The sequence below is a fragment of the Danaus plexippus genome, chromosome 17, assembly GCF_018135715.1.
Source record: "Danaus plexippus chromosome 17, MEX_DaPlex, whole genome shotgun sequence".
Classification (NCBI taxonomy): Eukaryota; Metazoa; Arthropoda; class Insecta; order Lepidoptera; family Nymphalidae; genus Danaus; species Danaus plexippus.
In genome coordinates this window covers 789,011-816,582 of record NC_083548.1, presented here as the reverse complement: position 1 = coordinate 816,582, position 27,572 = coordinate 789,011, and the positions used below count along the sequence as shown (strand labels likewise).

General features: G+C 31.4%; 1 protein-coding gene across 2 annotated transcripts in view; it reads left to right on the top strand.

The window, feature by feature from the left end:
- Window positions 1-27,572, top strand: part of LOC116771295 (potassium voltage-gated channel protein Shaw-like) — a 131,262-nt gene that overhangs the window by 26,939 nt on the left and 76,751 nt on the right. For both annotated transcript variants that reach the window (XM_061523357.1, XM_032663117.2), the window contains exon 2: window positions 1,182-1,331. In XM_061523357.1, the coding sequence (XP_061379341.1) occupies window positions 1,182-1,331 (150 nt within the window). The remainder of the gene's footprint in view (window positions 1-1,181; window positions 1,332-27,572) is intronic.

Below are 27,572 nucleotides of genomic sequence, written 5' to 3'. Positions count from 1 at the left end.
AATCACAGTTGTACTACATGTTGCTATCAGATAATTGGTTTGAGGGAACGTTCGAGAAAAAAAATGACATCTCATGTCTATTACAACAAAACGAGACGTAATTTTTTGATAGCCTTTCACTTACTTTTGCGGCATATGTATTTTTATTGTATTGTATAGTTTAATGGATTCCAAAATTGGCGAAAATCCATGTGCTTCAAGGTTATTGCATAACAGGCTACATCAGTTTATTTTAAATTACTGCGACGGATATCGCAAAGTATTTTCATTATTGGTGGCTTTGATTTCAGACTAGGTATAGTGGCTTAAATTATGTATAGACAGTTTACGATTATTTGGCAACTATATACAGAAACTCATAGTGGTTACAGAAGAGCTATAGTAATTATATTCCAGGAACTATTTTGTTTTGTTGAACATTTATATACCTAATGAGTATCTCACGTGTGCCGTGCCGAACTAACGATTTTAAATCTCGACCACTTATTTTAAAAATTATGAGTCCGCTTGAACATATCAATATAAAGATTTAATGAGGTTCTTATGTAAGTTAAGTGTTGGAAAAGTGGCAATTTTTTTAATTTAATCGTTATAATTCTGACATTGAACATTGTTTAAAAATATTGCGATATTTCCAAATGTCATTATTTCTATATGCTTGACTAAGAATAAGTTTATTTTAAATATGATCTACGACAAATACTATGGTTGTATTATTTGTATTTACATAATTTACGAATCGAATGCAGTTTTACCGAGCTAAAGTTGGCTGCGGCCGGCAGCCGCTAGGGAAATCACGTAGTTTAAGAACACGAGAGTCTAATCAATAGAAAATCATGAGGGAGAATAAACAAACTTTTCGTTAGACTCAATTGATTCTAGTCGAATGTATCGCTATCAGCCAATGACGTTTGCTTTGTATCCCTGGGGATCTACCTTTTACTTAGATTTAACCGACATTGGTAAACAAGGGCAAAATACCTTGTACAGTTTCAAAAATTTGTGTGTTAAATAGAAATTTGTTCTTGTAGCACAAACATAAAAAAAACTTAACCATTTTATTTTATAGGACACAAATGATACAGTTTGGAATATAAACAGCATATTTTATTTTAGGTTCTTTACACTGTTTTTCTTTTATACATTCAAACTGTAGTTCTTCATAGATATTTTTATTTTAGATACGAAACTTACAAGGCCACCTTGAAGAAGATTCCCGCGACGCGCCTCTCCCGGCTCACGGAGGCTCTAGCTAATTACGACCCCGTTCTCAATGAATACTTCTTCGACAGACACCCTGGCGTGTTCGCACAAGTCCTCAACTACTATAGGTAAGTTATAGAAATAAGCCGTCTATCATCCTAAACATACCATTAACATTTTCTCCAGCCATATCAAATTCAAATACCATAGTGAAAAGTACTCACATACGTCAAAAAGTATTACTTTTGTAAATAACGAGAAATTTATTTCTGCTATCAATAATATTGAATCCCAGGGGAATGTAGAATTTATAATTCTCGGCGACGATCTTTGGGCTATATTGATGGAGATAAACCGACCAAGTTTTGTTCCACCTGATAACATTTATTGTCTTTGTCTGGTCGCTGGAAATTCACGAATAAAATAACCAAAATATAATGCTCTGTGAGTAATGTTACCACTTATCGGATTCCCACGAGCGTTGCAGTTGTAAACGCGTTATTTACTTGATAAATGAAAAATATTCGCCAAAAAACAGAATTTTACAAATAATTATAAAATGTTATAATTTTTCATTCTTCTCTAATTATTTAAGGCTTTAATTTCGAGCAGTTTTCGTGTTTTTTTTTTAATTTTAAACGAAAAATAAGGTATCTTTTGCGTCAAATGCCATTTCATCCTAAACGTTTCATAAATTTTTCTAAGTATACACAATACATAAATAAACTCGTATTTGACGTAAATGCTAATGGAATAGTGCTAACTGCTCAATCAACAACAGATGTTAGCGTATCGTTTATCGCTTTTATTTCCATACCAATAAATCTTTCATGTCCACTGATAATTGCTTCTGTTGAGTTCACTCTGTTTTATAGTAGCGTTGTCACTTCGCTAACAATATCATTACTTTATATAACATTTCTTTTACAAATAAGAAAAATATGTTAAAATTATATTCAACCTTTCTGAAAAGTATTCTCATATAGCTCTAGAATTCTCTGGTACTTTCACGAAGCTTCATCACAAGGAGCGGAACAGCCGTGATTGCATTTAAAATCAGCGTATATATGTATACATACAAAGCAGATTTTAAAATAAAACTAAACTAGCTACGAAAAAACTAATGAAGCTCGGGGCAGAGACTTTATAAAATTTTCAAGTATTTATTGACATGATTTATTTCATAAGTGCCTGAAAATTAATTTATTATTTCATTATGACTTTTTACGAATTTTTATTGAGAGCATTATTTTAATTACAAGAATACAATTTCGGATGAGAAACAGAAGGGTGAGAAGATCGCAAGTTTTTTTTTAGTAATTTTTTTTGTGTATATCATTTAAATATACGAAACAAATACTGATTTATATAAAACTTCAGTGTACTCAGTATTGTAGAAATGGTGCATTTAAAGCTGAAACATTCTGAACTAGTAAACCAACATAACAATTATAAAATAATAGTAGAGGCTATTATGACAAAATAAATTACAGAACAAAATACACGCTTGTTTTAAAAATAATTACAATGAAAATATTTCTTCATTATAAGTAGTTAAAGAAATTCTTTTTTATTAGTTCTTATTACGTGTATGTATTTTTTACCGACTGTTTCATCATATATACACATATATTTAATTATTTCATGAGATATTTAAATAAACACTTTTTGATATGGACATGATGATGTTAATTACGATAATAAAATAAGAAAGAGGGAACCTGCCCTTAAAACAAGACAAAGGGACTTAACAAATTATATCACAACGGCTTATGAAGCGGAACTGGTTTGTGTGCGGCGGGTTATATTCATTTAATAGAATTACGGTGACGGAGTTAGCTACCGAGACTTGAATTATATTATAATGTACATTAATTTCGAAGAGAGTGCTGTACACTGAAGATAATTCCGCAGGTTTTGTAAGATGACCGATCGCAGTATTAAAATAAACTAACAAAATAAATTGAATTAATCAATATGATATGAAAACGAAGCTTTGAACTGAAATTTAGTTAGACAGGTCTTCATCTGAGGTAAGGACAATTGTATATTTTTGTTTCCTTTTCGGATAAAATTTCCTCAAAGCCTCCCATATTTATCAAATACATATTTTTAAACTCGGCTTTATCAAAACATTTCAAATCCTTTTGAATTCACTCAGACGCATTGCAGCGTTACCATTGTTAAGGCTGAATGGAATAAGGTAATACAATACTTGTGCAAGGCTCTCCAAGACAAGCTGTAATTCGCTTAGTGCTCGAGTGTCAGTACTTCTATTTCCTTCATCTTCCAAGTCTGTGTTCGACTTTGCTCTTTTATTCTCTGCGGTTTTTTTTACTCAATAAAAAATATATGAAAATGAGATACACGAACGCTGGATAAATAACATTAACCAAATGCAACTGTAGGTATATGTATATATGTAAAATGTTTTATATATATTATCTTTAACACATAGTTTCATTTTTGGTATATAAAAATTTAAAAACAAATAATGTCGTTTAACTACAAACATAGCCATTATTAACATAAAAAATTCACCTCTCCTAAAATATTTTTTTTGTGAATTTATTTTAAAGTCACAAAATAGTCCTAGACTGTTTGACCCAAAGTGCATTTTTTTAAATGTTGTAAATAGTTGTTAAACCTTTAAAATATTGATGTTGCGGCTTTATGTTTATTTAGTTTTATTGAAATAATTATGAAAGGCGAATATTCTGCGCCTCAAAACAGAACCTACTCACTAGGGAGGAAACCCGTGACAAAACCGAGCACGCTCACTGGCTCTAAGGTGGCAGCCCCACCAGTGAGCTAGGGTATAGTGGGCTAATCACTCGCTTACCTAAATCCAAAAAGATTAGCGAAACCAACACAGTACAAAACCGGACCGATCAAACTACGAAGACATTTGGCATGAAAATACGGACACGAATTGCTTGCTGGAACGTACGAACGCTGAGCGAGGATAGCCGACTAGCTCAAGCAGGAGCAGAAATGCTAAGATACAAGCTGCAGATACTCGGTCTCAGCGAAGTGCGCAGAAACGGATTTGGAGAATTACGACTGTCTGGAGGCCTTACATTTCTTTACTCAGGAAAGGAAGACGAAGAAGGAGTACGTGAGAACGGAGTTGGATTCCTCCTTTCTGACACCGCGAAGAAGAGCCTCCTGGACTGGAAACCTATCTCAGAGCGAATCATCACAGCTCGGTTTAACAGTAGGGCCCGCAAGATAACCGTCGTTCAGTGTTACGCGCCTACAAACTTGGCGTCAGAGGAGGACAAGGACGATTTCTATAGTGCACTCAATCTGACTATAAAGAACATTCGCAAACAAGACATAGTGATCGTCATGGGGGACCTGAATGCCAAGGTTGGCACGGAAAACCTCGGCTGTCAAAGACACATGGGCACACACGGGCTGGGAGGCCGCAACGATAATGGAGAGAGATTCCTGGAGTTCTGCCAGGACAACGACCTTACCATCGGGGGACATTATTTATACATGGTGATCACCACAAGTACACTTGGAATTCACCCGATGGAGTCACCAAGAATCAAATCGACCACCTTGCTATCAGCGCCAAATGGCGCTCATCACTGCTTGATGTCCGCAACCGTCGTGGCGCGGATATCGATAGCGATCACCACCTTCTAGTTGCCAAGGTACGACTCAAAGTAGCTGTAGCTCGGCCCACAAACACCACTACCAAGGTTGGGAAACGATTTGAGATCAACAAACTACAGGACCCAGTCGTAGGTGAGGCCTTTAGGGTATCACTACGAAATCGCTTCTCCGCCCTTGAAGCGGACCATTCATCTGTCAACGCGGAGTGGAACTACATCAAAATGGCCTACACAGAGACCAGCTCCGTCGTTCTTGGTTACAAACGCCATAGACGCGAGGACTGGATGTCACAGAGAACTTGGAATCTCATTGAGGAGAGGCGCAAGTCTCACCTTCAAATTCTGGCAACTATCGATGAGGCAGTGCGCGAAGACCTGAGGATGCAATATAGGCACATACGCAAATCCATATACCGCAGTGCTCGCCACGATCGGCGAGTGTGGGCGGAAAATGTGGCGGATTGCGCCCAACGAGCTGCCAACTCCGGTAATCTCAGGGAGATGTACAAGGCGACGAGGATCTTGACCGGAAAACGAGCCTTGAAGAAGAAGCCCCTGAAGGACAAAAGGGGTGAACTGATTGCTACATCGGAGGGACAGCTCCAACGGTGGCGTGAACATTTTGAGGAAATTTTCCAAGTCTCAAATAGCCCCATAACACCAACCACAGCTGCCAACCTGCCCGCTGTAAGCCTCGATATCGACGAGTCTCCTCCCACTGAAGAGGAAGTAGTGAAAGCCATCCAGTCGCTTAAGAACGGTAAAGCTCCTGGATACGACCTCATCACGGCGGAAATGCTAAAAGCAGGAATACCTACCGCTGCGAACGCGCTAACACCTCTTCTGCGGAACATTTGGTCAGCCGAGGAGTTACCGGATGACTGGACTAAAGGGCTTCTCATCACTGTGCCAAAGAAGGGAGATCTCAGTGAATGCGCCAACTGGAGAGGGATTACCTTGCTTTCTACTCCGTCTAAAGTGCTGTGCAAGATTATCCTAGACAGACTATCGAGGGCCATTGAACCTCTTCTTCGCAGAGAACAGGCTGGATTCCGACCCAACAGATCGTGCACCGACCAGATTATTACCTTACGCATAATCCTCGAACAAGCATCAGAATGGCAGAGGGAAATGTATTTGACCTTTGTGGATTTCGAAAAAGCTTTCGACACGCTGAGATGGACAGGTATCTGGGAACGTTTACGTGAAGTTGGAGTCCCCGACAAAATAATCAACCTGATAAAAGCCCTCTACAGGAAATATTCCTGTAAAGTAATTCACAACGGTCTTTTGTCGGAGGACATACCAGTCAATGCAGGTGTTCGCCAGGGGTGTCTCCTTTCTCCTATTCTCTTCCTTGTCGTTCTGGATGGTATCATGCAGAAAGTGACGAAAAGCAAGCGCCGCGGCATAGAATGGGGACTGTCCAGCACTTTGGAAGATTTGGACTATGACGATGACCTATGCCTGCTGAGCCATACACACGCCAACATGCAAACCAAACTGGACGACCTACGACGAGAAGCATTAGAGATGGGGCTAAAAATAAACACGCGAAAGACCCAGGAGATGAGGTGCGGAGCAACAACCTCTCTGCCGTTGCTCATTGGCACAGAGGCTATAGAAAAAATCCACAAATACACCTACCTAGGAAGCATAGTATCGGAGAGTGGAGGTGCCGAAGAGGACATCGCTTCGAGAATCGCCAAATCAAGAGCAGCCTTCGCGCAACTCCGTCCTGTATGGCAGTCGCGGAAACTAACCAGGAGAGTTAAACTCAAAATATTCCGGTCCAACGTCAAATCCGTGCTGTTATACGGATGTGAGACGTGGAAGGTTACTAAGGACATCTCGCATCGGCTTCAGGTCTTCGTCAATTGGTGTCTTCGCCGTATTCTCGGTATTTACTGGCCCGAGAAAATTTCCAACGCTAATCTCTGGGAACGCTGCGGTGAGACACCGATTGACCTGCAAATCAAACGTCGCAAGTGGAAGTGGATCGGCCACGCGCTCCGAAGGGATCCGGAACACATACCGAGACAAGCCCTAGACTGGACCCCTGAAGGAAAGCGGAAACGTGGTCGCCCTAAGCAGACCTGGCGGCGGACGATCATTGCAGAGGTCAAAAACATCGGCAAGACTTGGAGCGACATAAAAGGCGAAGCTCAAGATCGAACGAGATGGCGACGTACTGTGGATGCCCTCTGCCCCATCTAGGGGACATAGGACCAAGAAAGAAGAAGAAATAATTATTGTGAATGTGTATAAAGAATGTATTTTTATCAAATCATTCTTTTGAAGTCGTTAAGAGTTTTAGGAACCCATCAAAATTACTTCAGCGAACCTTGCTGACTTATCGTCTTAGTAATTCATTATGAAATTTTAATGGCCACTTATCGTTATTATCTGATGAATGAGTGAAAGTTAAATTAATTTCAAATCCATTTTATCCAAACAATAAAATATGCATGCTGTTAAGAAATGATTATTTATTCACATTAATGACCTCAATATTCTGCTATACATAAAATTTATATATGTACATACATATGTCATTTTACATTGAATCTGAATTACAGAATATTTCTTATATTGTATTAGGTAAAGAGCATGTTTAGCAACTTATAGTTTCCATTATATAATATATTACTATTATTTTACAGGGGCATAACTTTAGGATTCATTGACTACGACAAATATAATAAAGAGTGGAATAAAATATTTCTCTTGAACGTTGATGTCGACCCTTCTAGCCAGTTATGTGCTTTGAAATATGTTTTTTTGTATTCTCTATACCAGTTGGCTCTTCACCAAGTTTGCGAATACTGAAACTTTTGTCAGATTGTAGCACTATTTACTGATAAATTAATAAACGTCATTATGCCATTCATTAGTTTCATAATATCAGGAGTTATCTAAATAGAAAAGTTCCTCTAATTGGTTTAATCTCTTGTGAGAATTATGGAAAATTATATCATCTCCATCAGATTAAAGCTGTGCAAGTTTAAGCTGAAAATATATGACCTTTAAAAACATTCGCGACAATATTACACAGAGGGAAATGAAAGGACATTATAATACACATTTTATTATTACGGTAATGCTTAAAAAGTTTTCAAGAGATACTTTAGCACGACTTAATGCCTGCGAAGAATCTTCTCGTTCTATTATATTATGTTTACAATTTCTGCAGACTAAAAATTTATTGCTTACTTAATGACATACAATAATATAGCACGGAGATAATGTTTTCGACTGAATTTAATCATTAGCATTTAACATTTTATCCAAATTAATTTACTAAAAACCAACTATATGCATTTTGAATGTGATAGGTTGAATTGTTATTATATTTAATAATATAATGATTAATAAGATTAAGTTATTCGCAAGCCTAACCCATATAAGGGTGTATATATATATTCATACATGATATTATATAAATATATTATATATTAAGGGTTTCCCTGTAAGTGACGACGTTTCATTTTGTTATTTGATTTAGATTTCATACAGTGCCCTTCGTAATAACTCGGGTGAATTGATTGTTAAACGCATAATGATAAGAATAAATTATCCATAAAACTTTCTAAGAGTATTTAGACACCACTGACGGACGGTGAAGGAAAACATCGTGAGGAAACCTGGTCTTATAATTTCAAATTATAAGATTGAAATCGCCAACCCGTCTTAAGCAAGCGTGGTGATTAATGCTCTAACCCTCTCCGTGTGAGAAGATGCCTTTGCTCAGCAGTGGGCTCCTATAGGCTGCTGATGTTGATGATGATGATGATGATCCATAAAATTAGATTTATATTATCTTAGGATCTTAAATTTTCGACTAATTATGTAGTCCAATCTTGAACCACGGATACGTAAGATATACTGGTTTCCATTTGAAAAAATATAGCTTATATATCATAATATATAATTACTCTATATTACTCTATGATCGCAGTTACTCTACATATCAAAACAAGGATCAAAATCAAACATCGGAACGCTGTAATTTCTAACAATTATATAAAATAAAAATGTAACAGTTTTTGTTCAAGATCTGCAAAGTAAGTGCAATATTATTATTAGATTTATATTATTAGATGGAGCTATTGGCGCGGAAATATTGGCCTTGGTTCGTCTTCTGAGCGTTTTTCATTCCACGCTTACTTCCCGGTGGGTTGTAAATCAAAATGTGATAAGTAGGAAAACAGTTTAAGGTGCTGTAATAAGCGTTTTACTTTAAAATCGGCGATTATAATATCGCTACTTTTACTTTTAATTTTACTCTCCTATAGAGTAATATATAAAATTTAATAAACTTTGATTTAAATCTTTTTTATTATCTTTGAAATCAAAATCACTTCTCGGGGTAAGTTACAAAAAACTTTGGTTGGTTCGGTTGTTAGCTTTCTGAATACTTTTAAATTAAGCGTTCCGGATCTTGACATTTACATTATATATATACATATGTATATTCATTCATTTTTGTAATCATTATTAGTCAATTGATGGAATAGCTTTTCATATTATATAAAAATTTTACCAACAGTTATTTAAAAGTGGTGCAGAGATATAAAATACTTAAAATAAAAATCGTTTCAGACCAAATTTAGACCTCTTTTCAGATAAATGTAGATATAATGGTTGGCCGTCTAAAGGCAACTATTTGCTTACACTGATTACACCTTAGCAATTTAATTTCCCTTTAAAACTCCTTACCACAGGACGTATATTCAGATTTCGTATCAAGGACTCATTTCGTGTAGATTTCGCATTGTTTTGTAGTATTTAGACGGATATAGTATTTTGTTTTTTATTTTCTTTGTAAAATTTACAAAAGACATAATGATATTATAGTGCTGCAACAAAATATACTATATGTTTTTCATGATGTATGTACGTAATGAAAATTAATGTTTAACAAAACGTCAAGTGAATTTGTTTCCTGGTAACGTGCTTTGATTTAATTTAAAACATTATTATTATTGCCAGCAAGCAGTTTTATCGATAACAATCCATTTTAATATGTTGATACAGGCCGCGTGTGGAAATGCGATATTAAATGGTCTTTTTATGTTTTGTTTAATAGCGCTTTTTATGTACTATTTGCGGTAACAGCTCAGTAATACACGGTTTTTATCGTTTGGCTGGATTGTTTATAGTTTAAGATGTCTTTTCTGCTGTTAGACCAAAATGATGTCTGGTTTCTCCTAAAATATTTTGTTTAATATAATCTTTGTAGAATGAATAGTTTTTTTTTGGCACTTTTTATAAAAATACATCCATTAGGTTCATAAGACTTCGACTGACAGGTAAGGAGTCAGTCCGATATTAAATAATGTCTTCCACTGTCTTAGTTTTCTTGTTTTTAATACCTACAAAATAGAACTATCAAAGAGGCAAAGATAAAGGAGGGAAAAAAAATTCAAATGATAAAAAATAAGCAATCAAAAAAGGAATAGGAATGAAAAATGCACAGTGAAAGGAATGTGTCACACCGACACTTGTAAGCTGAACCGAGATATTCCTTGTCAAATAAGTCGTCACTGACGAGTGCATCGAGGTGCTACTGAGAATTTTAAGATATTATAAAATCTTTTACTACAAAGAAAAAACAATGAACACGTTTTTAAAACAGCTCTTCATTTATGTATCATTATTAGTTTTATATTCTTAGTGTAATTTAAAAATACATTTGTATATTTACTATTTTTGGTATGTAAAAGATGAACTAATAGGATAAAGAATTCATTTATTTATAATATATATATATATATATATATATATATATATATAATGTTATTATAAATATGTGCTTTATGTACGTTTAAAAGTTTTCTCTCAAAAACAATTTACATTACAATAATAAACTCTCTTTATAAAGAAAAATAAAAATAAAAGGCATTTCATTTTGCTTTATTAAATTCCTTTCAGTTTGCACAATTTTTATTATAGATCATTAAAATGAATAAAAAAATATTTAAAAAGTTGAAAGTCGAGAGTTTTTAATTACTTTATTTTGCGCAAATTCGATCGTACGATATTTGAGACAATGCTAATAAGAATGAGAGCAGGAAATTGCTTTTGTTTCAGATATAATTAGTAGAGCCTTTCATACTATTCCGATAACAGAAAAGATGATAAATTTAAAAAGTCTTTATACACGAGATGCGACCGAATATTAATAATTTAAAACAAATCATACAAAATAAAATACTTTACTGTATTTAATTTTAATACGAATTTTCTTCAAATAAATGAATAATGCCCCTTAATTGTGAGTAAACCGTAGTCTATTTTAATATTCGGGTAGACTATAAAATACTCGTCAGGCTCTGAACATTATTGTATTAAAAACTTTCACAGCTTATTACACTACCAAAATTAATTGTGATTAAGTTTTTTAAGCAAACAGACTCTTTAAGAACATTTATTGAAACATTATAACTATATAGAAAGAGTCTATCAAACGAGAGACTTCAGAGTATTTCAAACACCTGAGACTCCCTTCTTAAAAATATAAAAACCCATGTACGTGACCACACCGCAAGACTTCAAGACACAGTAATCGCATTCTGCCAGCATCCAGAGCGGTACGCCAGAAAATTAAGAAAACGATGGCGGTAGATGAAGTCAGAACCAACTGACAGACATTCACATCTCGTCTGCCCGTGATCACGATTGCTGAAAAGTAACCAAAACATCGGGAGTATGTAGTTTTTTACAAAAATAATAAGAACACGTAGTATATCCGAAAAACATTAGTTTCAATTAAATTCAATATGTCTTTTGATTGAAATATATTAAAGATCATTTTTGTTGTTATACTGTTCTATACATTGTTATATCTATACCTTGTAGAAATTTAGAGTAAGTGTCCTTTATTATGCGACATAAAATGACAAAGATAACATTTCGACCGCCTACTTTTTCATCTTTGTTCTAGGATTTTCATATTTACAGATTTTATTTTTATCCTCATAATAATTATTTTTATAAACACTGTTATTTACTTACAGACCGTCTAATTATAAGAGAATTGTGAATTTATAAGTCAATATTATGTTAGTATTTTAGGAAGAAGGCCTTTGTACGATGACACTACTTTTTACAAATAACTACTAGATATTTAACCTGTAAAGCATCATTAGTCTTATTACGGGCTTAGCTTACAGTAAAAATAACGATTTATATTACATAATTCGTATTTAGTTTCCACTGAAGGAACTCTTTATATTTCACACGTCGTTTTAAAGCACAGTTTGAAGGTTATATCGGCAACGCTGCTCTCGAGACCACATCTGCAAGGCGTACTTCTTTACAATTTTATATAAAATCTTTCAACTTTTTATTTATTCCTATATAAAATACATATAATATAAGTTACTTAAACCTAAGAACTTTCTGCATTACACTAATTTAGTGTCTCTTTATATTTGGAATTGGGTTTTAGCTTTTCGTGGGCGGGAGGTCGTATAAGATGTCATATAGATAAGGAATGCTGAAATAAAACCACTCTAATTGTGCTAATAACTTAGTAACACAATGAATTTATTAAAAGTAAAATTAATATTAAAAATAAACAACTTGATCTCCGTGATACCTGCAACTCGTGATTTATGACACGGTATTTAATTGTAATCGATTAAGTAATTTTCGTATTATTCCTATAATGAGGAATTGCATACTTTTAGTGTACTTATAAATATTTTTTTACTTTATGAATGTTGTTGTTGTGAACGTTTTCTAGCTAAAGCTTGTATTTATTCGGGTGGTCTTTATCAACTCGTACTCGTCCGATATTGTCAACAAAAACCACTTTTCAAAAAGGTAACAGTTTACTAAGGATATCAAGAACATATAATTTTTAATTCATAATTTTTGGTTAATGTTTAAATAATTTGATATTCGTCACTTTAGCTTAATAATACACCAAACATATTGGTTACGTGTAGCTTTGAGTTAAAAATACATAATGCCAACCATCTTGTCACAATATCATCGAGTTTTCAAACCAACATTGACTAAAATTGAAATAGGAACTTTCTTTTTTTAATATCTGTAGACCCGGCACCCGCACGGTGAATCCATTGAATGCTAAGAGGTTTCATCTCATTACTCTGATACATTTTCGGTATACATTAACTCAAAATCCATACAGTTCTGAATATAGAAGATTGTGCTCGATTTTTTACAAGTAGTACTTCTATTAACGTATGGTAATCACCTCATTTATATTAAATTAGACACACCTGGGATATTTAATGTTCATGGATATGTGTATAGATTCGTCTAATATCTTGTTAGATAAATAGATTTTCACGAAGAAGTAAGTCCGTACTGGTTCACATAATGAGATCTAAGAATTTCGCGAGTATTCGTTTAAATAAAATTTATATTTTTCGGAATATATCGTCTGCCTGTGATCACGGTTGCTGAAAAGTAATCAAAACGTCGGGTGTATGTAGTTTTTTCAAACGATCCGAAAAATATTAGTTTAATTTAAAGGAAGTAAATCTTCGACAACTAGACACGAAATGTGGATAGCTAAATATTACCGTATCATATAAAAATATATTTATTTACCCTAAAACTCTTTACTTCGTTCCAGATTCTACAAACGCTACTCTAAAGAATACCAAAAATAATGCTCAAAATTTGAATTTGCAGTCGATGAATATTGAGATGGTATTGCATCGAAACTTCGGTAATGCAAAACAAACTTGTTTATTATGGCTACAGAACGATGGTCCTAAAGATAGTTCAGAAGATTGATGGAGTTCACGAATATTTTTAAATATATATACATTGCAATACGTAATAGTTTTGTGGAAGTAAAATTAGAAATTTCTCAAAAATTCTGACTCCTTAAACACAATATATTTAACAAAATGTCAGAAATACATCAAATTACAGTTACATATATCTGTCATTAGGATTTTTTTTTCACCTTCCTTTCATTTATATCTTATTGTCTTTAATATTTATTAGTTTAAAGTTTATCCAAGCTGTTCGTTCATATCACTCGCTATAACGCACACTAACATTGTTTTCGTATAAGAAAATAAGAAAGAATATAAAATAGTTGTAAGAATCAGAATTAAGATCTACTGATACAGCTACAGCTACAGCCCAGGGTAAGAACAATGAACTTGAATATCAACACCGGGGGCAAGCGACCAAAGTTAATCTACCAGATAATTGCTGCCAACTTTATATTGAGTTTTATAATCTCATTTATTTAATGTACCAAGACGTTCTTCTGTTTGCAATACATAAGTGATAAAATGTTGAAATGAATACTTTGTATTGTATCAGCTCAAAATAAAACAGACAGGTTCAAGCGCAGTCTTAAAAAATACTATATTTTAGGAAGCGGAAAAGATGTCAAGCCGACGTAGATATGTTTATAATAAATACATAATATGTATTGGCATGTTAAATTGGGGTATATATATATGTATCTCAATAGTTGAAAGTTACCATATGAAGTAGAAATTTATGTGATATAACAACTAAAAGTTTAAATTCGACGGGTAACGGCTTTATTTATACACAAATCTGTTTTGAGATAAGTTTTATGTTCCAGGGACATTTGCCAATCATTAGCAGCTATTTCAATGGAGTAATGTCAATCGCAATTGATATTAGTTTGGGTGACCGCAGCGGGGGCTACTTAAAGCTATTATTGTAATTATTTAGTTCTGTAATCATTATTAAATCTTCGCTCTGTCAACCAATTGATCTTTATCATAATATTTATATACCTTTGGCCCTTATATCCTACCTTAATTTATATTTGGTCGAAGAAGCGAAGGTGTTTGTTACTTCCTTGGGGAAATGAACTTATCTTCGAGCATAATAAATTATATTATAAATGATATTTTACGCTTGGAATGTAGTCAGAATGTTTTCTTGGTTTAAGGAGAATTTGTTTTCGTCTGGGGATCCCGCGTTGCTTTATACAATTTGTGAAGAAATATTTCGGTTTCGTTATGAGCGTTGTTTATAGTGCTTAAACAACTTTAGAAAATGGCATTTAAAAATGTTATATTTTATTTTTTTTAAACTTTTCTTTCTAGAAATTGTTATTTAATTTATACTAACTTTTAACTACTCTAATACTATTTATCTTAAAATATATATTATTTTGCTTATTTGTATAGACGATTTTATGAAATATAAAAAAGGTACACGGACAGTCTATAAAAAACAGATTTTACGTTATCAAGGCTGTAGGAATAACTTTTGAAACATTTTTTTTTACCCGTTTTGAGAACTTTTCGGAGTACGTATAATAATAACAATAACAGTATTTTATGTCCGTAAGTATAAAGTTCAAAATTATATATTAAGATATAAAGATGTACATTAATACATTTTACTGAGGGTTCATAATATCTCTTACAAAAATTTGAATAATCTTACTTAAAATTTTAATCTTACCTCTTATAATCGTCATGATTTTTGTTATGTCTTTGTAATTTAATAAATTATTTATTATCTGATAGAACTCTTCCATTGGTTCTCTATCCGCAAATCGTTCGTCGACGGAAGTTTCATTTTCAAAAATGTTGGTCAAGTGCCAAGTGCAATATCAGTAAAAGCAAACCATGTATTTCAAAGGAACATAAGGTTTAGCACTGAAAGAGGCAAAATTGTGCCCGTATCGATCCGACTATAGGTTTATAAAATTAATCTTTTATCTCAGTTATCGGAGAGTCATGACTTGTAATCTTTTTGGACGTAAAAGTTTGTTAGATTTTATTATACCAATGACATATGGAAAGTATTTAATTAGATTTAAACGGGTGTACTTGTAGGAGATGGTGAGGCCCAATTACTTCTGGAAAAGTGAAATCTGAATACAAACATCATTAAGGTGGTGTGAACTAATACGTGAAGTAATCACAAGCTATATACCAGCGACCTCCTATTAGTATTCAGGAAAATCGAAGCTATTTCGATGTAATGATCATCCTCTGCCAATTTTACTCCACCGTGAGACTGTATAACGGATCTAGCAATCCCTGTACAGTGATGATGAAATATATTTGAATTATCAGTTTAGTTTTGACGATCTTTTATATGTATTTGACATTGATTTGACTGTTCATATGGTAACATTACTGATGTTATACCTATTAGCGACCAATCTTAGACAGCATACAGTCATTATTAAAATAAATTATTGCACATTAAAAAGCATTGTTAACATAGAATTTGTATAAATTACAATAAATTTAACTATTATGTTACAAATCCTCTTATTACCCTTGATCGCTGGAAATTTTGTGATCTGTAGGAATATTTCTCATGCAAATTAATCTCCAAAGGCTAATCAGATTGACATCTAGCTTAAGGTATTTTATACTTTCTCAAAGAAAATATGATAATTTTTAAAAAAGAAATCGGGCTTCCCCAACATTATTTATTCGCATTCTAAGAAAATGAACAGCTTTTACTTAAGAATCCCACAACTTTTAAGACTAGCGGCACTTATAAAAGTATTTGGATGTCCCGAAAACTTTTCCCTACAAATAATATATATTATAATATGTTAGAATATCTTTGTCGCAAAAGCCCTTTTGCATAATAAATGTAAAAGTTATATGTCTCAATTGTTATAGTGGCCGTTTGATAGTAGTTTGGTCGTGTGTATGTCTTTCACCAATGAAATCACGAATGATTTGTCTGGGAAGTTTTACCAGTTTGTGCTTTTATTAGGTCGTAAACGAAATTGAAATCTCTATTTAAAATAACATTATATATCACAATCTTCAAATAAAAGTTTTGATGTTATTTAAATTTTTTTAACAAACTCCAACTCTTCTCACGAATTCCAACTATGACCAAAATAAATATATTATTTAATTATAACCTAAGCCGTTTACCAAAAAAGGTGAAATAAATTCGTTACTTCTAAGTTTAATAATACAAATAGCTGAATCTGACAGAAAGTCTGTGTTGTATTCAATCTAACTAATTGCCTTCAGAGGACATCTACTCGAAGGGCCCTTTGTTTTTCTCTATATCCCTCTCTAGGAATGTCTTCATTGCTTATTATTTGCATATTATGGAAGACGAAATTAATTTTCATAAAAAGGAATTTATATTCATTATTTTTTTGGATAGAATAATATTTATTGTGCTTTAAAAAGGGATCTATTTGACACTTGATAGTAACTTCTTAAGTATTCAATTATAAAAGAGGTTCTATTGCAATTATTAGATAGAGTAATAAGCAGACAGTCAAACAAACACATATATAAGGGAAAATATATTTTGTTTGTTTCGGATTTCTTGACTGTAAATTATTTCAATAACATATTAATTATAGTTAAATTAATTGTTTAATAAAAGTTTTATACATGATTAAGGGACGCTTGATATGGATATAAATAAATTTGGATTCATAATTAAAGTCTGGGAGTAATTTAAATTAAACAGATTATTCACTCACGTGTCAACCATCAATCGTTCAAGAAGTATTCGTGCTCCACGGGACGAAAGCTCAAAGCCTCATGTTTATTTTAAGACATATTGTATTTTTTTTTACTGCTGTATTTGTATTCTATACTATGATTTAATATTTATTTTATTAATAATATTTCTCTTTAACATATAATAAATTTACTTAAAACAATATATTATGTACGTAGTGAAATTATCCTCACATGTTCTTTGAAATTTTTTCATAAGTTTCTTAAAATTTTTATAAATAAGGTTAACATTTTTGGTAATCATACTCTCTTTGTCATTTTTTTATTAGATACAAATGCTTGTCCTATAAAAAATAAGTTTCGGTCATGTCATTCATACTGCCTTTAATGTTTTCACTATAAGGTTATATATTACTGGAGAGCATACTGATAAGTTACGCCAAGATTTACAAACTCTCTTTGTTGGTTCAGCCTGTTGTTAATTCTCTTAATAAGAAACATAATTTGTTCCGAAGATATATTTTTTTTCAACAATGTAATATAAGCAACACTTTAATAAAAGGTATAAGCTTAGAATATATGACATATTGCTACATACAGTAAAAGTGGCGAAATAAAACAATATGTACGTATTTTTATAAACAGGCCTTATGAAGCAATAGGATTTGGGATAAAAAAATTAATTTGGTACAATTTTGTATTATATTCTTTTTTTATAAAAAAAAATCTAATTTACAACAAAATTTTAAAGATTTTTTTAAATATTAATGACTTTCAAAATAAAGTCGAATCGGACAAAACATGAATAAAAAGTTATAAGTTCTTTCAAAATATATTACAACGAAGGAAAGTTCTAATCAGTGTATAAATAAAATTTGGGGTGACATTAAATTGAAATTAAATGAAATGAAATTGATCATCATATGCTTTAATAACAATAAATTTAATGAAACTTCACAACAAAAACCATAATTCAACTGATAAAATAAACCTGTCACTTGATTTTGTTTAATTATAATGTTGCACTCTTTTTAAATATATGAAACTATGATTTTCCAATATACTACGTCTTATGTCATTTTTCATTTTACCCGCGATCACGGGCGAACGAGTAGCTACAGACGATAATGTAACTGTCTGTCAGTTAATCTTGTTATTTGTCACCTAACGCTCAAGATTTCTTCATTTTCTGGATGCACTCTGCATATACTAACTCTATCTTGAGGTCTTGCGGCATTGATACGGATATGGAATGTATTTTAGATGAGGGGAACGTAGTTTCTAGATTATGTCTTTATTGCAATTAAGATGTTTTTGATATTTTTAATACTAGAAGCCTCGCAGATGAATCCGTATACACCTGTCTAGGACCAATAGTTTGTTTAACCGGCTCAGGTTATATATAATATATACAATTACACATATAATAAATATAGTGCAGAATATGATTTACATATAAAATTACCTGAGATCCATAAACAAGATGTTGCTTTGCGGTCTTTTCTAAGCCCAATTACTTTATCTATAAGGTACCAGGATTTAGTTCATGAAGTAATCAAACAATCATAGTTTCATTTAAATGTGTATTCGTAAAAATCTTAGTTATGAGAACAAGATAGAGTTGTACATTATAAGTTAGAAAAAAAATAGATTAGGTAGTTTATACCTGTTCCGTTTGAAATCCTCGTTTTCTTGTTTTCATATTAGTTAAGAATGTATCATTTAATTTGTGCTCTAATAATAATTTTATTAACACTCTTTTAAAAATCTTTATATGGTTTACGATTTTAGAAAACCTTGCGTTGTTTAATAAAAAGTCGGTAAAGAGACGGTTTTCTAGCCCAAGGGCATTGTGAACAGATTTACGGGTTTTTCAATTGAGAGTGATGGTGCTAATAGCAGAATAAAAGTGCCATAAAATGAAGGTCGTAAAGTGAATGATATAATTTTTAATGTTTTTTTTCTTTCTTGCTTAAAATGGTATAGATTTCTTTTATTTTTTCCAACGACCATTACTCTTGGATCAAAATTTATAAATAGTCGTATTATCTTCATAGATAAGTTATAGAAAATATTAAGTATCAATAAATATTAGTAATGTGGTCAGCAAAATATAGTAACTCGTCTTACTCCAAGTGACGTAATGGAGTAGAAAGTTTCCATTACGATAGTTATTCGATCACATGGTCTGTGTGGTTATAAATCTACTAAGAGCTATAATTATAACGGATGGAAGACATGTTTGTTGTATATTTTGATGAGTTCATATAAAAAGTAGAGAAAATAATAGTATTCCAGAATAAGGACTAAAAGGATTTGACTCGGTTCTTAGGGCACCTCGCTATACGTGTGTACGTACATCATTTTTAACAATAACTCATAATTATATCGAGACCCGGTGATATTAATTTTTTAGTTATAATTCATACAGATTATGATTAATTACCTTTTTTATTATTAATTTTTATTTAATAACAATTTTTCGATTAACAAAACTGTTACATGCCCTTCATCTATAAGGAATATGCGAGAATTTAAGAGCTAAAAATCAGATTTTGCTTTAGAAGGTTTATTTAAAAACCGTTAGATTTATTTTTATTTATACAACATACATTGTATTTATACAACATATCTTAATATTGTATTCAACTAAACATAAAATTTTAAACTATTTCTTCAAAACTATGGCAGTAATTCTGGAATTTGCAAATTTATTTTAAGATTCTATATATTTGAGTGTTGGCATCCACAACAGATATATTTCTGTATTCGCGAATTTTACAACGCGTTTTGCTAATAGAGCTGAACTTTTTTCTTGGGAACCAACACCCCCCAAGACAATGCCATCAAGGTTAAAATACTTTGAGCTCAGTAACAAACTCACTAAGAATAGGTTCGTCGTAAATTTATACGTAATAGTATTCGGAGCGAAAGGTATAACAGCTAAATCTCTCTACAACCTACTAAAAGACTTGGGCCTATCCAGGACTAGCATTAATTCATTCTTGGTTCGTGCTTTGATGGCAGTCGTAGTAGGTTCGTTTCAAATTTGGTAAGGTAGAGAAAGGAGCTTTGATGGTGGATGTGGGCGTATAGGGCGCTTCTCATAGGGGTCCCTTAAAGCCGAAATTTTTTTCATCTACATAAGGATATGGATACAGAAAGTAGAAACGAATTATTTTTATTTTATAAAATAGCGTTAATTTGCTAAGGTTATACGTGGGAGGATGGTGTCAGCGAAACTTAAGGCCCTCATGTTTTAAAGCATTATTAGACTTTCCCTGATGTAACACAGTGAAACTTTCTCAATTAGAAATATTCTTTTGATTAGTTGAAAATACATTGCTGCATGAAGTTCTACAGAATGTCCGTCCTATTTTTGATGGTACATGGAAGAATTGGAACTCAAAAATTATGTTGGCTACATTGCAAGGAATCTAACCATTCCAGTACTGAGAAAAATTGTGTGAATAAAAATTAGGAGAAGGGATTTTATTATTTTACGTTTATTCCTACGATAAAGAAGATAAGAAAAACCCTAGATGACTTCAGTCTCCCTGTGAATAGTTGTTATAAAGATATTAACCGTCACTGGAAAAGATTCTTAAAATTGCTTTGTTGTTTAGTTTTAAGAATAAATACTTTATGATGAAAATTTTAAAGATACGAATAGAAGTTGCTGTTGCAAATATCGAGGTATCGCGTCCCAGATGTTTCACGAGTTACGCTGCATTCCCCTTGAGTTGCTGAATTAAGATCCCCATATTTTTGAATTATCATAACGGGACTGTATCATAGCATCTGACATCTATTACGTTTAATTATGTGCTACCCAAGAAATATTTATTATTCACTTAGAAGTTCAGATTATTACATCAAAAATGTTTGTAAGATATTCTTTTTCTTTTACCAATGTAGACGAAAAAATCTTATACATTTATTTCTTTTGTCATGATAGTGGAGTGAAAACAAATGAGCGTTTAATAAAAAATAAATAAGCATATCTAATTACAACGTTCTCTCATTGTTAACTTCTTAATTAAATTAATTTATACTTTTTGTTTTGTATAGAAAATATTCTTTAGTAGATCAGTGATGGAATTTTTCAATGTTTTGTCTATAATACTAGCGTAAATTCCAGGCATATAATATTGACAATATATGCTTAGGAATTTATAGAAAGGAAAAAAACAAAAGAACACAATTAAATAATATATAACTAAACCCAAATACACTAATCAACTAAGAACAATATACAGATTGATATTTTCAATAATATTGTGTATCTACAGGTTAATAGTATTTATTTGAATAAATAAAACACAACTATGTATATATAATATTTTATACATTACATATTATATAAGAGTATGTTATTTTTTTGCACATTTCTATCATAAAACCTTCATTGTACTCTAAGGTATCTAAATATTTTTTTGAAAAAACGTTAAATCTGCCAACAATTCTTATATCGTACATGCTAGTATGGCTGGCTGATTGGCAAGGAGAAGAAATGTTTTAAATAATTCTGGAATAGATATGTTGTAGATTGCTAATTCTTTTTTTGGTCGGAATTAATGGGATAGGTTTAGGATGAGCACAAGGTTTTTTAGATGTTACAGGTGATAAGTGATTTTGAATCGTCTATATCTATCATATTGGGACATTTTAGTTGTATTTTTTGGTGGAAGTATTTTTACTTTAGAAGATAAATTAAATTCTTTTGAAAAGTCTTTTTTGAACCAATTTGCGAAGTTAATGTAAGCTGGTTTTAGTGTAACGACCGTTACAATGTGTCGTTAAAATGCATCAGTAAACACATAAATTTTGCCAGTTTTATTTTCAGTTTAATTGCTTTTTTCATGAACTGTTTGCTGTTATTTTTCACGGTTTGATAGATTTTACCGTAGCAGTGGTCTATTGATGAATTAAATACAAGTTTTGACTTATTTTCATCGCATGGAGAATAATTTTAATGTATTAAAATATACAAGTAGGTAAAAACATTTGAAAGTCACTTGAAGGTAGAATAAGTCTCATATAAAAGGTCTTTCAGTTATAATAGATGTTAAATTTTTTCCACATTATCAATGTCTATCTTTCATATTTAAAATTCTGATTGTTTTTTTTGAGTATATAATATTTTGCTATGTTATTATATAGCAAAGTTCAAAACATTTATATGAATATTTTTGTTTGCTGGTTCAAAAACAAAAAATAGTCGTGTATAAGTAGTATCTGGCTAGATCAGGCTAGATTCTCCTAGAGAAGCACTCTCCAGAATTGGAAAATTGCAAGTTCAAATATTTTTGATTTACGTATTAAGTAATATTTAAGCTTTATAAGGAATATGTCAAAATAACTTTTAAATTAAGAATTTTACAAGTAGAACTACGATAATAGAGAAGCCGTTCAGTTCACTTTTTTTCTTATCCACATACGACGTTCTTGCACCTTTGACCTTTTGACAGTTTGACCTTTTCTTAGAAAAGAAGATTGTTAGGAAAAATATTTCCTATGCTTTGTCCATTTTGATTAAATAAAGGACTGCTCAGATATTATTATGAAAATAATATGTTTCCCTCAATGGCACTTCGTAATATATTTTTAATTTTAAACAAAATATTTACCTTTTCGTATTAGAAAATTCACAGAATTTTCCGCATTATAAGAGACTGTTATTCATCAACTACTAAACCTTATTGTTTATAAGTTATTTACTTCACATGCAACATAATTAAAAAATAAACAAATATAATATTTTTTTATCTATAATATTAATTAAGATAAATAATTAAGGGGTACAAATATTACCGGTGTAGTATGTCTTTTTAGTGTACAACGATAAGAACGATTACAAAAATAACTTAATGAAAATAGCCACTGATAAAATATATCAAATAATGAAACTGCCTTGTAAATTATTTTTAAAATTGGTGTCGTTAACAATTATCTGATCTCACTCTAAGATTTAACTCAGCTGCAATATTTTCATAATCGTTTTAAAACATATAAAAGCAATAAAAGTATATAAAAGTCAGGTATTGTCGTGAACGTAGGGTTTTTCCAGACATAAACTCTCTCTTCACATAATTCTTATTCAGTTAAGAATAAAATACTGACATAAAATATCAAAAAATTCTAAGAACCAAGTTTTCTATATTTTCCATTGTCAAAAATTATTACTAGATAACTATAAACCAAAATGAGCTTGAAGTTTTTGAAACCACATTTGCGATCACGTTAGGTACGTTGTCAAATAGTTGTCATATTATCTTAGAATTCTTTCAATTGAGAAATCAGTAATACAAAAACCACCTTTATATTATTAATTTACTTATGTATGTGTCTGTTTGTAAGAGATTTTTCAGATCAGATTTAAACAAAGTATTAGCCCATAAATTCTACTCTAAAAACATATCATTTCTTTAAATATTATATTTTAATGTCAGGTTTGTTGTTTGATAATGAGAAAATAAAAATGGTTTCAACTGAATAAAATGAAATTTATTACTATTGAATTTTGTTTATAGCAATGGACTTACAAATAAAAATATTTTATGGTCCTAAGTAACTCAATTATTTCTATAAGGCTTTTTCTTTAATAATAAATAATATATGTTTGTATACCCATATATACCTTTTCTCAATGCCTGCAGTTGGGTGGCTCGTCTTAAATTAAAGTATTATGTTACCTACACCTGAAATCTTTTTAGAAATCAAATATATATTTTATAATCAGAATGTACTATAGAATACTTATTCATATAAATACCTTTTCTTTAAACATCCATTCAAAGATTTCTAATAAGGTGAACAATTCTAAATTATCAAAAGATACCTTTGTGATCCCATTGGAATTACATTAATAGAATATTTTGAAAGGGGTAAATTATAGGCACATTTTATTCTAAATAAAGGAAATAATTAAATGAATACTTTGTTTTATATTTTATAAATATTAATGCTTGAATAATACTTTTAAAAACATATTGATCGTTTTAGGTGTCCTCGTATAATGAACCAATGGAAACGATGTTGATATTAAATTTGTTAATTGAGCTAGATATATATAGTATTTGATAAAAATCAAATAAAATCCATAAATTTATATTTCTGTTTAGGCTTTATTTCAATCGTGTCCGTGGTTCCTCCACAAACAAGCTCGGCAAGATGCAGACGTCCATGGGTGACGGTAACTACTTAGGTACTATCAGGTAGACCATCTGCTCGTTCGCCGCTTTAGGACAAAAAGAACGCTCGGATTTAAATACGATATATGCAGTTTAAATAATTATTTAATTTCACACTCTCATAAATATATATGATTTTTCAAAGGCTAAACGAATCCGGGTGATACTGAACGTGGTGATAATAAACTAGAAGCAGGTGCGAAATTTGATATAACTTAACTCATAAGAGGAAACCCTTTTCAACTTTATATTCAGCACATTGTTCCCTATAAATAAAAATAAATTTGTTCCCATCATAGAGGCGTTTGAATGCAATCAATAGCTTCAAGTCTGTATCTCAGAATGTTTGTTTTTTTGTCAGAAACGCACACAATTATATGGATAATTAGTGAAATTAATTTCTATCTGTATAGAGTGACTAGAAATCGTTTAACAGATTCTGGTTCTCGTATCATATTTTATAAGGTGTGTGCTTGCTTTTTGTAATAAAATGACATTATTTACTAACAGTATTGCTTGATTGTGAGTTATTTTGAAATGTAGTTTAATCGGGAGAGTGTTTCAAAATATTTCTCTGAATAGAAATAAAGTTCTTATGGCTTCCAAATTAATCTATAGTTTTGTTTCAGATTTCTCATTGAATTATTGTGATGAGAAAAGAAATATATATTTTTTAATACATTAATAATATCGATAGTTATGTTTCCTACAGTTGGTGTTTTTTGCACTGAGTAGTTTTAATGAAATTTTAAATGTACAAAGCCTTATTATTTTCTGATTGATTCGATAACAACAACAAAGTCCAATATTACATATGGTGAAATAGTGGTGAGTTGAGCTCAAAGTTTTTAATTTAAAATTAATAACTTTCGCTCCAAACTTTCGTCTAATATGATATTATTAATTTTTAATCACCAATATTTAAAAGCCTTAAAATAATTAGTCCGAAGTAAATATTAATCATCACTTCACTCGGGTTTTAAACGAATTGTGCTAGTTAAATAATCTCTAAGGCCACCCCGTGAATAAGTATCACGATAAAATCCGATTTATTTCTGTTTGCTCTTCTTTTGTTTTGCTCGTATTTGCATTAAGCTGAACAAGCCTCACGATTAATTTATATCTACAGAAGTACAAAGTAACGTATATGGCTTTGATGAATTTTAAAAGCATTTATATCTTAACAGCGATTCATTGTGAGTTTAGTTTTACTCGCATAAATATTGTAATGGATGCGGAAATTATTTGAATTAAAAATATTAAACACATTAAACAGATTTTCCCACTACGCTTATATACACACACGATATATATATATTTTTTTTTTTGTGAACTATTTGGAGCCGAGTCCTAGATATCACTGACGTTTTGTACATGATACTTATACTATAAATTTTTTAACGTCATTCGTTCTATATAACGATTGTCTACATGGACAATACTATAAAATTCGCTCAAATAAAGTCAGTATGGTTGAAAAAGCGCTGTGAACGTTGTCGCAACGCGAATTAACACAGCAATGAAACAAGAAACGAAAATGAAAAGAAAATGAGAGAAGAAACAAATTTGACTCTTAATAAAATAGCATAGTAATAGTAGTATAGTATATAAAAAACTTATTGCTTATTGACACCTTTGACTTATTTGAATGATTTTTTTATTTAACTATTAAAACTTTAAAAAGGTCTACTTTTTATCTCAATCTAGTGGAATAGAGTCGAAATTCATTGTTAAACCTAATAAAATATTGTTATTACAATTCAATATGTATCAATATATATGTATCAATATATATATGAGATCTGAGATTTTCGCGAGTATTCATGTAAATAAAAGTAATATTTTGATTAGTAATTCGTAAGTATTAGTTTTATTTACATTTTATTACAGCCCAGATATTTATTGTGAGTTTGTCGCCAGAATTGATTTGTATAAAGAAGCAAGAAAACAGAAATCATATCATTCGATCTTGTTATAATTGATAAACACAGTTTTTATGAGAACCCGTTTCTAGATCCAGTCAGAAAATAAAAATTGCTTCGCTAGTTTATGACAAAATATAAAATATAGGTACAGTAAATAAAACTAGTTAATTATGAAGTACGTTAAAAGATTAGTTCGGACCAATTGTAGACAGTATTGATCGGGCCCGAAATTTTGATAAGTGTTTATAACCAATCATAAAAAGCATATGGGTCTCTCCTAGATTGGAAGAAAAGGCGAGATTTCACAAGGGCGTCATGTATGATTCGCCAGTTCTTCTTATGAGATCTACTAGCCGTCTACAGGACACCTTTTTCATTTTCATGATATTGTAGTTTCCCTTATAGCGGGTATCGGAAATAATAAAGATTGTGTTGAACGTACATGTACCGTATAACTCGATAATGTTTAGGAAGGCTGCTCTCACAAATTACATTTATTTAGAACAAACGGCGCAACTACTTACATTTAAACTTCAAAAGATATTACTCGTGATCAGGGGCGGCCAATATATCAATAGTTTGAAGCTTATCTTCTGTAACAATATTCCTTAGCGCGTGAAAGTGCTCATTGACCCGTGAGTGTTGCCAATGTCAAGGTGTGGATGCAAAACGTACGTCAAAAAGGACTCGGAACACGATTCAGAATGCCTCAAGGATAGAGAGCGCTATGTTTTATCCGAAATTAGAAATAATATTTCCATCAAAAACAAAATAACGTTAAATAATATTTTAAGAATTTAAAGCAAAACTCCTTATAATTAGCAAAAGCTCGACGACTTTAAATAATAAGATATAAATAAACATAATGAAATCGTTTACACGGTCGTTTCCAGTTGGTGAGGCAAAGCCAAAGTTGTTAAAAGATTCATCTCTCATCCCATTACAATTTTTATTAAATGTTATTGGTATATCAAATAAACCAAGTTATCTAGAACCATTCATTTATTTGGCAACTTTGATTTTTTTTTTAGTATATTTTATTTGCTCATTTGAATAATTATAACCAATAAAAATCTGACAGTATTTAATTTTTTTTGTATGCAAACTAAAAGACACAGAGACATAATTTATAAATATAAGTGTATGAAGATGTTATACACAGTTGAAATGAATATTTTTAAC